At 41.3% G+C, this 14,911-nt stretch overlaps 1 protein-coding gene across 4 annotated transcripts in view; it reads right to left on the bottom strand.

The window, feature by feature from the left end:
* Nucleotides 1–4,175: 4,175 nt before the first annotated feature.
* The window catches only part of NR3C2 (nuclear receptor subfamily 3 group C member 2), a 190,447-nt gene continuing 179,711 nt past the window's right edge, over nucleotides 4,176–14,911 (bottom strand). For all 4 annotated transcript variants that reach the window (XM_066547970.1, XM_066547972.1, XM_066547971.1 and 1 more), the window contains one exon: nucleotides 4,176–7,876. In XM_066547970.1, the coding sequence (XP_066404067.1) occupies nucleotides 7,721–7,876 (156 nt within the window). In that variant the 3' untranslated portion in view covers nucleotides 4,176–7,720. The remainder of the gene's footprint in view (nucleotides 7,877–14,911) is intronic.

Genomic DNA, 14,911 nt, shown 5'->3' with positions numbered 1-14,911 from the left:
CTTGTCATTCCTATGTTGCAGAGTACTTTGCTCTGGTTCTGGAAGTTGTGGCATGAAATAACTATTGGCAGCTCTGTGCAGTCAGCTTCAAGCAGACTCCAAAAGGGATTTGGAGCTTTCCTCACGCAAAATAGGCAATTCTGGAAGTTCAAGCCAAAGGGAAAAGAGAATCTCTGGCTATGATGCTTTTGCATACTGGAGAATTCCAGCATTTTATCTGTTGTCTGTTTTAGCTGCTTGTTCACCTTGCCTATCTTCCTTCCCTCTGATTGTCAACTGCAAGGTCTTATTGATGCCTCAAAATTTGTAGAACTTAAAAAAAGTTACATGCAGTTTATCACTAATTTTTCTATTTTTCTCTCCTTCAAGAAAGACAATAGAGAGGATGCAGGAAAGTGTGACAGGATGGCATGCTAATACAGGCTCACTTATTTGTTAAACTGGACTCTGTGGATTTCGAGTCATTTACTGCAGCTCTACTTAGCTTGCAAGTTTTCCTAACAAATGAGATTAGTAAACCAGTTAATGGTTAATGCTGCCTTGGGGTTGGGATGGCTTCTTCCTCCGAGGATTTAACTCCATGCCATGAATTTGTTCCTTTGCCTGGACTGCACAGACCACTGGAGTATGCACAAATCACTTCCAGATGGAGCAATGGTGGGCCAAGCCAGTACAGCTCTCCAGCACTGACCCTCATTGCTTGGAGGAGTTTCATTTGGAGAATTCTCCTGGTATTGGAGCAGTGACTCCCTGCTCCAAAGCTTTTAGGCACTTCTTGTCTTGGCTAAGTGACCCAAGCACTGAAAATGACTTCTGACTGATTTGCTCCTTGATTCAGTGCTAAGGAAATAGCTGCACCAGTACTTGCAGCAACAGCCTGCAGATTTCTGTGCTCACATTCATTCATGTGGCAAAGCTCCCTTCTGGCTGGGTCTCCTGTTGCCTGGGCCCACAGCTCTATCAACTCATCTGTGGCCTTAAAGATTCATTCTGGAGGCAGGATGGTGTTTGTGTGCCAAACTCAGTTTTCATGGCTACCACTTGGTAGAAAATGTTGAAAGGAGAGGGAGAATATAAATCTTTGCTGTTAGCCTTGCAGGTGTGGCAGCTAGGTATGCTGGCTTGTCAGATGGTGAAGCTCTGATAACTTGGAGCTTTCAAGCTTTGGAAGTTGCTTCCATTTGTTTTGTTGTTGTTTTAAACTTGCAGTGCATGTTTGATCTTGTTCTGGTTGCTGTCCTCCAAAATTCTCAATGTGCTGCTCAACTCTAGCTCTGTGTGGTGGGGCTTTTTTTCCTTATAACTGAAGTTGTTTAAAAAGGCAGATAAAAAGAGAAAGAATAATAGTCTTAGTGTCTCTTCCATCCAGTCCTGTGAGCCTGTTTTAGGTGAGATGTTTGAAACTCCTGTTACTCCTGGAGCTATGCAGAACCCAAACAAGAAGAAAACTTTTCTACTGAGAAGTGATACACTGAACAGAGGTAACACTAATCCAGACTTTCTCACGTCCCAGCGTTGTCTGAAGGCAGTGGTGTGAGCTGAGCCAGATCAGATCTGGCTTCCAGGCTAACCACACTGCCTCTGAGGAATTCACTTGTGGGAACTGCTACCCACCAGATGGGTTTCCACATCAGCCCAGTTACACCAGTGCCAAGTCCAGACTTGCACAGCCCAGTAGCCACGGCCCAGCTCGTTCTTCATCCTCGCTGCTGAGCAGAGCTGTGAACGATGCCCTCGGTACTGACTGCTTGGAAATGGAGATTAAAAGATACTAAAATTTAAAAAAAAATAAAATATAAAGGAAGTCAGGCTTTTGAGATTGCTTGCTTTCCTGAAGGTGGCCTTTAGGGCATGCCTCCTGTCTGGTAGCCATGTACCATGGCTTGGTAGATTTTGGAGGAGTGCAGTAATGTGCTGTTGTGGCCGGAAGAAGGACAGGGAGTCCATTATGGAGAAAGCTGGTAGCAGGATCCTTCTCTGGGCCTGGCAGCAGGATGGTCATTCTCCATGGGTGTGGCCTCTGTCCTCTTTCATGGAGCTGCTCTCCTATCACAGCTGGGGGCACAGAGGAGTTAATCCTTGGGTTGGGTTCCCTTCCCTTGCTCTGTGCTGGTTACTGTGGGCAGGGCCACAGCCTTGTCAGTTTTCAAAACCTGAGGCTGCTGATAGTGAATGCATGTTGTGGGCTGAAAATCACAATGTGAATTAAGAAAAAAAAAACAAAAAAAGCTTTTTATGCAAAATAGCTTTGGCCTTGCCATCACTGTGGGGCCAGAGATTGAATCCCATGGCCTGGGGATTAAGGTTGGATGTGTTTGCTGAATAATTAATGGCCAAGCTGAGACTCCTGCCTAGCTGGGCTCAGCAGAAATTTATAGCCTGTAAGTCACTGGCCAGGGTGCAGTGCTGTGCCTTGGCCAGCAGCAATTCCACTCTGCTGGGTGAAAAACCCTGGGGTTTTCAAACTGCTGAGGGTTAAGTGTTGTCCCAGCTGATCTTCACGACAGGTTTCCTTCTGATGCCATCTTTTATGAGTGAAAGAAAAATCTCATTAGCTGTCCTGTAATGATTTATCTGTCCTGTAATGAAAATACAACTGCCACGCTGCTTGCAGCTTTTGCAACCCGAGGCACTGTAATTGTGTCACAGAAGAGACTTGGGCAGAAACTTGCCTTCCTTAATGCTGTTCCTTGTTCTCTTAACCCACTTCACAATTCTTACCTGGTTTGCAGTTTAAGGAGAAAAGTTGCTGACAGAGGGCCTGTGTAGGCTGTAAATGCACCAGTGCTAAACTGGGTTTCACTGAAAGTCTTCACTGGAGTTTCACCTCTTCAGCTGAATGTGCCTTGGACATTGTTTTCTACATCAGAGTCCAACAGTCTGCCCTCATCTGTCCTTGCAGTAGCCACAGGTAAGTGCCAAATAAACTTCACCCTGTCAACATCTACAATTAAAGTAAGAACACCTCAAAAACCTTATGGCAGGGCATGGTTTACCAATCAAAATCTGTGACAGGAAAGAGCATTTTTTCCACTCCTTTCTTAGTAATATTGTACTCCTCATGAACTCCCAGTCTCTGCAGATACCTGAGTGCCCCAGCTTGAGGTCAGGTTGCAAGTTTTATTATGGTTTTAAGTAGTGATAGCATCATCTTATTTCTAGAACAGCAAATGACAGATGCATCTGCTTGTAAACATATGGGAAATTTTTCTTAACACTGCTGATCCCCTACTATTCTTTCCTTCTGAACAATTCAGCAAAGAGAAAGCAGGTGCAGGGATTTTTTGGCAATAAAGAAGTTCATGCAACTTTGTTATTAAAAGACCAAAATGCAATTAAATGGTGGTTTTGCACCACAGACCAGGCTTTGTGCAGAACTTGGTGGTGAATTGCTGAAAGAGTGTCCAGAACAAAATAAGATAGATAGAAGGGGCAATAAAACTCCTGCTATCTTACTGTAATTACAACTGGAGAAGGTCTGACCCTGAGAAGGCAGGGTCAATGGGGAGACCTCGTGTATATAAAATAGAATTTCTCTCAGGGCAAGAGGGATTCACTAACTTTGGTCAATGGGAAGAGCAGCAGGAGGTTAACAAAAACTAGAGCCCAGACTGGTCTGCCTACTGAGGGTTTGTTTCTTCCAGTGGGATGCCCAGAGCAGCATCAGCACGTGGTTTGTCAAGCCCAGAGAGCCAGGTGCAGTGAAGCACACTGCTCATGTTGGACATTCCCTGCCCTGCAGCCTGAGGAGCTGCTCCTGCCCGAAGCCATGGCAGGTGCGGCGACACCCGGGGCTGGCAGGGATTGCTGGAACCAGCACTCCGCTGGCTGAAGAGAGATGCTGCAGTGCATTTTAAGTTACTTCATGTTGAAGTGTTCATGTCCAGGTGAAATGGGGCTCTGAGCACCTGGTCTCGTGGAAGGTGTCCCTGCCCAAGGCTGGAGGTTGGAACTGGATGATCTTTAAGGTCCCTTCCAACCCAACCCTTCTTTGGTTCTGTCTTGTTCCTGCATGAGCAGAAGGATTGCCTCTAGGGATATCACTGCACCAGCAGCTAGCTGAGATTAAAATGCAAGAAATACTTGCAATCAAACCAGTTTAATTCATGTATATTTGTACAATTTGTATAAAAAAAAGGAAAAAAAAGAAAAATAGGTACTTGCAGACATTAACATAAAGACCAAACAATATTTTCTATTTATTTAAAAAGCTTTAAACATACAGAAGCAAACCCCTAATTATAAATGCATCATTATGCATAGATTTTACTGTTTACACCATACTGCTGGCTGCTTTTTTCATCCAGGAATCTATTTAAACTCCAAGACTTAACATTCCTCTGAGCTTCCTGGCCTCAGAACTGCTGTCTGTCTTATCAAGTCATTGACCTCCAGCTGAAAACATTGCTCTAAAAAAAGTCAAATCTTTAATAAACAATTAAAAGTGCATTAACTGTAGAATTTTTTAATTTCATAAATGTTTAAACAAGTCAGTGAAAAACACCACCCTGTGAATTAGCTTTTTGCATGATTGATTGTAAAGTATCTTTTTAACAAGATTTTGATATTGCAAACTTTAGTCTTTTCTATTTTACTCCGTGCAACTGCTCAGTGGCACGATGTGTAGTATTCCTGAAATACCCACTGCAGTACATTACACTATTTTACATTTTAACTGTGTATACAATGCTCTTGCTGCATATCCCTGTTCCTTCTTACAACAAAATAATTTAGCTCAATGAACAAAAGCCCACTTTCTAAAAGCTGTTATAGTTTGTCTTGTATTTTGCAGGAGACAAATGCCTATTTCATTCTAAACAAATTCAAAAGAACTTCCCGGTAGCTAAAAACTAGGGCTAGGTTTTATGGTTTCTTTTTCTTTTATCTGTACACAGGTTTAGATAAAAAAGTGATGGCTATTCTGCTTAAGTGTCCTTGATAAGAGAATACTGCCTCTTACAACATCTATATCCAATTGTATCTATTACTTCAATGATGTCTAGCAAAAAAATAATAATCAATGAATGGTTTCATAAACAACAGGTGATTAAAGTAAAGGATTTATTATAATCTGCTTACAGTTGTTTGCAAAGACAGACATACGTTTTTGCATAAAGATATAAATTGCTTTTTAAAACTAATTTAGTGTGTTTAATTATATGAAGTTTCTGTGAATTATGAATTGTACCAAACCAAGATTAAAAGTAATAAGGTACAAAAATAGGAGCAAACAGACAACAATTTGGACTGGGACAGGCATTTAACAGTGAAGTGTAGAATATGGCTTTGCTATTTTAGTCAAGCAAAGTTACTCTGAGACAGAAAAGGAGGCAGTAACTTTGTTAATATAAAAAGCTGCTGCAGACTGTATTCACCCAGAACCTGGCTTTGAAATCTTCTGTTTTAGACTTTAAAAAAAACCTAAATGGAAAGATGGATGTATGACTGTGTCTTTACTGTAAACAACCAGTCTGCATGCTGTATATCTCACGTTGGAAGTTTGGCTTTCATATTGCTGTGCAGGTCAGTATTTAAAGATCTGCCTATGAATTAGACTTCCAAAATGCAAATAATATATGTATGTATATATTTATATATAAAAAACCTCTCTGAATACAGTCTTTACAGATTACCCATTGCATAAGGCAGGTGTCATTTAAAAAGACAAGTAGCATTGACTGTCTTCAGTGCAGCACAGTGCACCTCCAAATTTGAGTTCAGAAAGGGTGTAGAATTCTTAATTCGACCACCATTGACAAGAAATGCTACATTCCAACCGGCCAAGGGACACACTATAGCTCAAAAATACCAGTGGCACCCAGAGAGAACACTACAGATTAGGACTCTGAAAAACTATTCTATTTAAACATGAGCATATGGTAGCAACAGTTGAGCCTCAGAAAAGTTCACCTGTCCTCTATTCTACTCCAAAATCTTGTAGTTGCTTATAAATTGTGAAATAGTGAAAATCACCTCAAAAATTCTTTTCTTTGCAGTCTTATTCTAGAGAAAACATTTTTGAGACAAAATCAGACCAACTGAGTTGAACTTGTAGTGTGAACATTTGTCTTCTTGGATGTATCCCGATTATTACAAAAATGCTTACAAAATTACAGACACTTTTAGTTTATCACTAAAAATTCTACTCAGCTTATCTGCCCTTATCATCCCTCACCATCCCTCTCACCAGTACAAATCTCTTTGATATACTTACTGTAATGATCTGCATGTTCCCTTCAGCATAACCAGAGATCAATCTCCCCCATCTGAAATAATAATCTAACCTTTTAAGATGTTTTATAGATCCAGTATTCAAAGGAAAATAACAAAACCGAAAACAAAACCAAACAATCTGGGAAACCTTAGTAAAAAAAGAAAAATCATTCAACGTGTTGCTTGCCCCCGTTCCCCTGAGAGAGAAAGGGAATAGAGGGCAAGAACTCACTAGATCATTAAGGTGGCAAAAGCTTTGGAGAGAGACCATAATTTGTCTTGTTAAATGAAACCTTGGTAAAGTGGCAAACACAAAAATGTGTAGTTTCCTACAGATATATGAAGCAGGAGTTCTAAGATGTGCTCAAGTCACATATGCTTGCAAGAGAGACAAAAGGGGAGGAAAATAGAGAGAGAAATAGAAAGGCTTAAAACACAACTGAAAAGGTTAAGCATGGTTATTTACAACAGATACTGTAGGATGGTAAATTAGATATGATGCTAAAAAAGGCACAGCTTTCCCTTTCTTAAATACACTGTAAACGGTTCATTATGCATGCAGAACATTTCACTTTACAAAAAAATTACCTTGTTTGTTTAGACAAAGATAGTACTTAAATAGTCTCCAGCAAAATAGAGTTCTTTCAAAAATACTTTCCCGTTCATCCTATTAACCATTAAAGATTTTTTTGTCTCATTTACAAAAGTTCCTTACACCTTATTTCAGGTCCTTCACAATTTATACATACAGCAATGTACAGTACAGCAAAAGACTGCAAAAAATTATTTGTAAAGCCAGCACAATAGATACTATAAATTGATACCAGGGCATTTGTTTTTCACATCTTATCCTTTTGAATTAAATAGTAAATGGACACTTAACACAGTGTATATCATCTATGATGGGATAACATGGGATAACAAATGCCACAGGTGGGGATAACAGTATTCCACACCAAATGTTCTGTTATTACTTTACACGTTAGGGTTTGTGTTTGTGTATATATGTGTGTGTATATATATGTAGCTTTTGTTTGTAATTTTTTTTTTGGTTTTTTTTGTTGTTTTTTTTTTTTACAAGAAAAGAATATTAATGCCCCATATTGACTTTACGTTTTATGTGCAAACCAAGGGTAAGCTTTAAAAAGTTCTCATTAGTTCTCGAACCCTTTTAAAACAAGCAAACAATACCAGAAACTACATGGCATATTTAAAACTCCATCTGTTAAAATATCAAAATCAAAGAGTTATTGACTAGATATGGCTTTTCATCCAGAGGAACAGGAACATTTTAGGGTTATGGGGTAATTTCCAAACATCTAGGTCTTGCCAAATCCGAGTCAACTGCTTTCCATTCCCCCAAACCCTTCGTATGATTTTAGACTATTCAGAGACTGCTGAACAAGTGTAAAGAGCATGTTTAAAATATGGTTTCTTGGGTCCTTCATGGGTGTGGAATAACACAGGGAAACTTAAGGCAAAGTTCTTCCATTTAAGACATTTTCTATCACTTCCTGTGAAAGTACAGGGGCTTGGCATTCCCAGATTCCACCTTTGGTAGCTGGTCACTGATGATTTCCACTAGCATGGCTGGAAACTCTACTTTCAGTGCCTGAGACTCTCGGAAGGTGTAGAAGCAGAATTCCAATAAGTCACTAACAAGCTGAAATACAGAAAGAAACACTTTTCAGGAAAAACACCAGTATTTTTGCCCGCAAACAACAGCTTACTGATAATTGATTATTTCCAAGAAATACCATCTTACTCTGACCTGACAGTCCATTTACAGGGGTTATAAAGCAAACAAAAGAACCCAAATGCCAAAGGGCTACTTGACTCATTAAAAATCAGCAAACTAGGAAAACCCAAGAGACCACAGATTTGATTTTTCAGCCTAGCTGCACTTTTCCTTTCACTAACAGCAACTGGACACCACAAAAACTCCAGGTCTACAAAAATAAAGGCTTCTGCCCGGGGGAAAAGATCAGCCATAAACTATTGTATCTCTCAGCTTCAGCTGGATACACATTCATTAAATCAGATTATTTGGTTAACTTCAGTGCATTCTCCAGGGCCCACGACCTACAACTGCCAGAGCAGCTGATGTTTGCAGCTCAACAACACAACTGCTGTGTCACACGGTGGCATTTCAGGTTTTACAGAGACACAATCTACAGGTTTTTGGTGGCTGTGACCTAAATGCATCTCCTAAAGCCTTACAGTATGTTGGACCCTTCCCAATCTTTAAGAAATGAGAAGGAATGAAGCACATCCAGGTTTCAGTGAGTGTGTGAACTTCCACTGCAGTTCACACACTGTTGTGTGATTGAAGGAAAGAGCCTCTGCTATTTAAAAATCTAAGTGTTAAATTAATTTTGGTACCCTGTGTCCTTGCAGAGGACTTGAAACACTTCTGCTTGTGTAGTTTATCAAACACAAGTTTGTCATTTCAATTCTTACCATGCAGAATTGCACTCTGCCATAAAGCCCCTGTTAAAGATAGAGCAAATAAAGGTGGACTTCTGGAAGGCAGAAAAGGAAATGAATAAAAAAATATGGGCAGCAACATTTCCATCCTGGAGCACCATACCTTATTGCTCGTTTTCAGGACTTTGACAGCTGTTCTTGCAAACATGTAAGCAGTTTATGAACATCCCAGAGAAGTGCTGAGATCACTCAAACACATGACTCGCTGCTATTGAGCCCTACATGAGTCTGCTTGCTGGGGCTTAGGTCATTGCTGATGATCTGGCATGTCATGAAGCAACACTAATTAATTAAACAGATGCATGCTAAATAAGTAGCATAGACATAATCTGGTTTTCAAGGAAAAAATGCTGATGTTCAAAGGTTTACTTTACCCATGAGGAGGAGGTTGTTACTGCGTATCTCCTGTGCCAAAAATACTCTTAAACAGCACAAAACCAAAGTGAAGGAAACTGTGTCTTGGTGTGATTGGCACTCCCTCCTCCCTGCCTCTGGCATCAAACACCAGCCCTAAACAAAGTAAGCCTTGACAATGACCCTGTGAATGTGCTCCTTTTCCTAAACTCTGTTCACATGACTGAATGTGAGAGGGGGTTGGGATCACCTCTGTCCCACTGCCTCCTGTGCAGCTTGAATTCCTACCTCATCATGTCTGTGTGGAGCCTCTGGATTCAGTGAGACAGGTCACAGGAAATCCTACCTAGAAACTACTAATTCTGACTTCTTTGCAAGCTTTTAGTAGTACCAAGTACACATTTATGTCTGGTGAATATGTAGACAGGGGAAATGAAAAATAACACTAATGAAGGAAGAATAATTTACTCTATTCTATAAAAAAGTCAGTAGTCCAGAGGTGAAAACCAGCATGTCATCATGGATACAATCACAGCACAGCACACTACAAATCTCACCACAGAGGAGAATGTTAAGTCTGCACAACAGTTTAAAAGAAAATCCCTAGAACCCTCCTATCCTGTCATACTTGGGTTGAAGCCCTAAGGATGATGTATTTTCTATCCCTATTTAGTCTGCTAAAACTTTTGTTCCACTTTCTTAAGCTATCAGCTTTAACACACTTGACAACAATCATGCACCTAAAGAAAAAGGGAGGAAGAACGTGTGTCACACTTGTGACCCCACGTCACCAGGACCACGAGATTGCAGTCAGGATCTTTTTAACTCCAGCTTTGAAAGCTGCATGGCTTTTTGGGACTGGGAAAGCATTAAATTAAAATAAAGAGGAAAAACGTGGCAGAATTGAAAGCCAGCTCAGAAGTATGAAAATGTAAACACTGTGCTAAGGTCAGACAGCTGAAGCTGTGAGACCAAGAGCTGAGCCATGAGCACAGTATTTTCTGCAGGTGTGCTCCCGTGCATTTTCAGAAGCACCAGCCCCCTGGCAGCTCAGCAGCCTTGGCATGTGGATGCACTGAAAGGATGAAAAACTCAAGTCCCACAGGCAATGTTAATTTTGAAATGCAAGTCCTTGTTGCATCCCAAGCAACATTTGTCTGATGGAGTTTTGATCTGTAACAGGTAAATAATTTAGATGGTCTTTTGCTTTAAAAGAGGAGTTCCCTCTTCAGTAAGGATATCAAAAAGTTTGTTTTCTCTTGGAACACACAAGCTCTGTCTTTGCAGTGACTGTCACTACAGGTGACAAGCAAGGTAACACGAACTATCCAGCACTTCTGAACATGTCTTATGAATTTCCTAGATCAAATAAACTCCTGGTTGTTCATTAAAGCCTTGTAAAATCCCTGTGCTCTCAGAACTCCTGACTACACTTTAGCCCACCACTTCTACCCTCCACTTCTGGTGGTTTCTACTGGAAAAGCTGAGAGCTCCCCCACTCCAGCAGTGTGACACACAACTCCAATTTAGCAGGGATAGTGAAAGCACTGCTGTTTGCACAAGCAGTGCAATGGTGACTAGAAACATCCTGACTTCTACAATCTCAATTATTTCAGCTACTGAAGCACACTTCTGAAGACTTACAGCTTGGCAGTGCAGTTAAGGCCACAACTAAAACAATTCCCAATTCTCTCATCACTACCCCTGCAGTGTGCTGCGCTTCAAACATTTCCAGGCTACAGCAGTCTTAGCAATTCTGATATTCTTACCTAATCAATTTTTCCATTTGTATGCTGTATTGAGCACCTTTGAGAAATAGGAGTATTAATCAAATGTAATTTTCTGTTATTAGGGTGGGGTGTGTATAAAATGGACTTTTTCATGCATACTGTTCTTCATAATTAAAAAAAATGAATCCTTTAATGAAGTCCCTGAAGTTAATACAGTTAAAGTGACCTTTGAGCACTTGCCCCATTTTTACAGCAAAAAGAATTTATTTTAGTTTGGAAATCTCACCATGATGCCTTTGCATTTCCAGAAATGGTAAGAACACTGGATTTACAAGGGTGCACATTTCTGTGCTTCTTTTTCTCCAAATTCTCTCAGAATCTCTGAGTGTGGTATGAAACCCCTCAGTCACTTCTCTATCAGGAGCATCTCTGTGATTAAGCCTACTGAGACAGCAATTAAGACAGCAGTAGGGTAACAACACAATGCTGAGTAATTTCTTCCTATTATTAGCTACAGCTATTACTGTCAGAAACTTCAATGTTCTCCTATATTAAAAAAAAAAAAAAGACACTCCAAATTGCCTGTTTCTGTCCCTTTCAGGAATAGGTCTCTGCCCACCTAGCTCCTTCCTCACCCAGCAGAGCCCTTGGTGAGTTTAGGACTGCTGTCCCTTCCTGATTTTTCCACTTCATGCAGTGGATACAAAACTCCTGCTCCAACAACCGGGAAGGCTAAGGAAAACCACTGCCAAGCAGGTCTTGATTATTCCATTGCCACTATACTTGTTTTTATTCCCAGTCCTATGAAAATCCCATGATGTAAAATAATTATTGCTCCAAGGACTCAGGAAGGAAGTTATTCCCTCTGGGATGGCTTACAGGCTGATTCTTGGAGATACATATGTCCTTTGGTTACCCACAGTGGCCAGTTCTTAGCTGCCTAGGAAATCCTGAACTCTAATCCAAGACTAAAGCCTTCCACCATCACAAGGAGTACAAGGGAAGACCAAGGGACAAAGCCTCTGGTTATACCTATGCAGAGAATTTGCCTCATGTTAGAGAGGAGTAAAAGGTGGATAAAATATCAAGATGGTATGGATTAGGCACTAACAGTATCTGGCAGAGCAAACATGGACCCTGGTGCTGCCTGGACTGATGCATTTATCTAACTGAGGAACTGCACTCATTTTTTCACGTTTCCTTTATAACCACGTGCACACCCAAACCACAGCACCTGACACCACATGTGGACATGCCACAGAAGAGCCTGAGTTCAACTCGTGTTCTGTGCCTGGAGGATGCACCCACAACATCACACAGCAATGAAACATCCTCATCCCTTGGCCAGCACAAATTTTGAGCCAAGTGTCCTTTGCTCTTCAACAGTAGCGGGGTTCTTCCCCAACAAACACCGGCAAACGTGAAGGAAGAGGGATCCGGCCATCACAAACTGAGCAAGACAAATCTCAGAGTAGCTTCTGTCTACATTAGGGAGCTGGGAATCAATTTCTCACTTGACAGATGCATATTAGCTGCCACAACACACACCTGGCACACTCCCACATGGCTGCTGCTCTGGGAGTAGAGGCTGGATCTATCCTCTCACTAAACAGAGAAAATGCTCACCCTGAGAATTCAGGCACTGGGACTGGAACGAGGCTCCAAACAGCTCATCATCTGTGGGACCCAACTTGGGCAGATCAGTAGCAGAAAAACGTGTACCCAAAGGTGTTGGTGACAGCTGAGGGGCTCATCTGCAGTTTTGTATCTGTGGGATTAGGAACCTGCAGAGGGACATTTGCATCCAGCACAGCATCCCGTGCAGCCCTGCCCCCGGAGGATCTGTGCCCTGATTCCCACTGTCAGCTCTTTCAGCAAGAGAAATCCTGGCGCTCTCAGCCTATGGAAAGATCCACCTCAGCTATAAAGTATTCCCTTCAGGAACCATAAAAAATTAATTATTCAGCAGCATGAGCCTTAAAGAATTTATTTTTGTTTGGCAGAAAATGCCAACAAGCAAATGACAGCGCAGGGCGCTGCCTTGCCAAGGGGAAGGTTCACATTAGGGTTTAATGTCATGGCATCGAAACAAAAGCCCTCTTCACTCAAAGCCTGTTTAGTATCAGCCAGATTGAAACCAAATTCAGCTTTTGTTCTGCAAACTGCCTAACCTTACACTACACAGTCTCTATATGAAACGAGGCCTGCCATGCAAGATACAGCCCTTCCTGCCAAAGCCAACAGGAGATGCCGAGGAGGATCCAGATGAAGTTTTTGATACCATGTGCAGGACATCTGTTTCTAATGTTCCTGAGGGTGTTTGTCAGGCACTTCACCTCCATCCAAGTGCTGCATGTGCATCTCTCCCTGAAATGCCCACGACCATTCACAGGCACAAGACCAAAACTTTTGGAGTCTAGGTAGAGAGGGGCGCTCTCCTTGCTACTGTGATTCTTCAGGACATGATGCACATGAGCCACCCAAAATAAGAGAAATACAATCCCTACAAGAAGGAAATACGGGATCATAGAATCATTAAATCTGGAAAAGACCTCTGAGATCACTGAGTCCAGCTGTTATCCCAGCACTGCCATGTTCACCACTAAGCCACGGCTTCCCCACGGCACCATGCAGGCAGAGTGGCAGGGCAGGCTGCAGGCAGGCTCCAGAGGCCCAGCACAGGTGTGCACATGCACAGAACCCTCTTCATCTTGTCTGCTCGGGATGGGTTTCCATCTCTTATTTTTAAGGTGCTTTGAGGCTTTATGGATCATTAAATAAAATTGCTGATGTTTGCAAATACTTAAGTGCCTGCCTGGCCTTCTTGAAAATTTCTTATTTCCTCAGCTTGGCACTTTTCTACCTGCACATATGTTTGCTGTGTGGATGAATGATTTAGCATACTGAGCAATGTAAAACCATCTTGTTTGGGTTTTCTTTTTCTTCCTCATATTATATAAGCCAAGCATACTGTAATTTGATATTTCCACACACTGTATTTCATATATTCCTCAGACAGATGTCTTATAAATGAGGTTGATGAAAGCAAGTCTGGAGGTGCAAAGGAGCAAGGTTTTTTATTGCTTGCCCCTACACTCAGGTAAAGTGAATTCCATGAGTGATGAGATGCTGCTCTGCTCAGATGGACAAGCTGGATGCAGCAGGAGGGCTGAACAAGCACGGATTGTGCACCAGCCCCTTCAGGCTTGTACTGAAAATGCCAATGCTGAGACTACAGCAGCATGTAAACATGGGGCCTCAGCTCCAGTTAGACTGCCCAGCACCAAATATATTCTGATCCTCTGAAATTACAATGGAATAAGTTAAAAATACATAGGTGACAGCTGAGGAAGCGTTCCTCCTAGACTAAGGAACCAAGCAGAAAATTTGCATTCACATCGTTTGAACGGAGAAATTCTGCACTAACAGGCAGTGGGGAGAGAATATTAATTCTCACTTCTCATTAATATTATCACCAGTCTAAATTTATTCTGATGGATTTCAAAAACCAAAAAGCAAAAAAAAAAAGTTTTAAAAAGAAAAAATAAACAAGTGCCCTTGTTGAACAAGTCTCCAGTATCATCTCTGAAAGGAAGCACTGTTGTGGAGACAACCGGCCTTTCTAACAGAGACTGCTGACAATGGGACTTTCTTTAAAAAGTCCTTTGACTATTAAAACACAAGTAATGCAAAATTAGCTTAATTAAAAATTAAATAAAATGCAAGAGCAGCCTGCTTCCTCTGGTTAGTTCAGCTCCCAATGGTTAATGCTGTGTTTTGGAAAATGTCTGTAGGACATGGCAGCGCTCTCAGTGAGCACGAGCCTGTCATCCAGTCACCTTAACCACACAAACACTCCAATTTCAGCAACAAATCAGACACTGCCTATCCTGAAGAGGATTGGAAAACTCCATGAATGCAGGAGTTTGTTATGCTGCCTCGAGGTTCAGATGTGAATTCTTGCAAATGATTTTATCACCCATCCCTTTTTTTTTTTTTTTCCACTAAAACACTACAACTTCCTTTGCTGGCACTGAGCAAGTGAAACCTGATCTCTGAAGAATGAGCTATTACTGCAGTACTAATAATACTCCCCCTGCCTCCCACTAAAGTTTGCAATGTTTTAA

Source organism: Molothrus aeneus, chromosome 4 (assembly GCF_037042795.1).
Source record: "Molothrus aeneus isolate 106 chromosome 4, BPBGC_Maene_1.0, whole genome shotgun sequence".
In the NCBI taxonomy this organism is placed as follows: domain Eukaryota; kingdom Metazoa; phylum Chordata; class Aves; order Passeriformes; family Icteridae; genus Molothrus; species Molothrus aeneus.
Note: the sequence above shows the minus strand (reverse complement) of the source record. Positions and strands in the feature narration are given on the sequence as shown.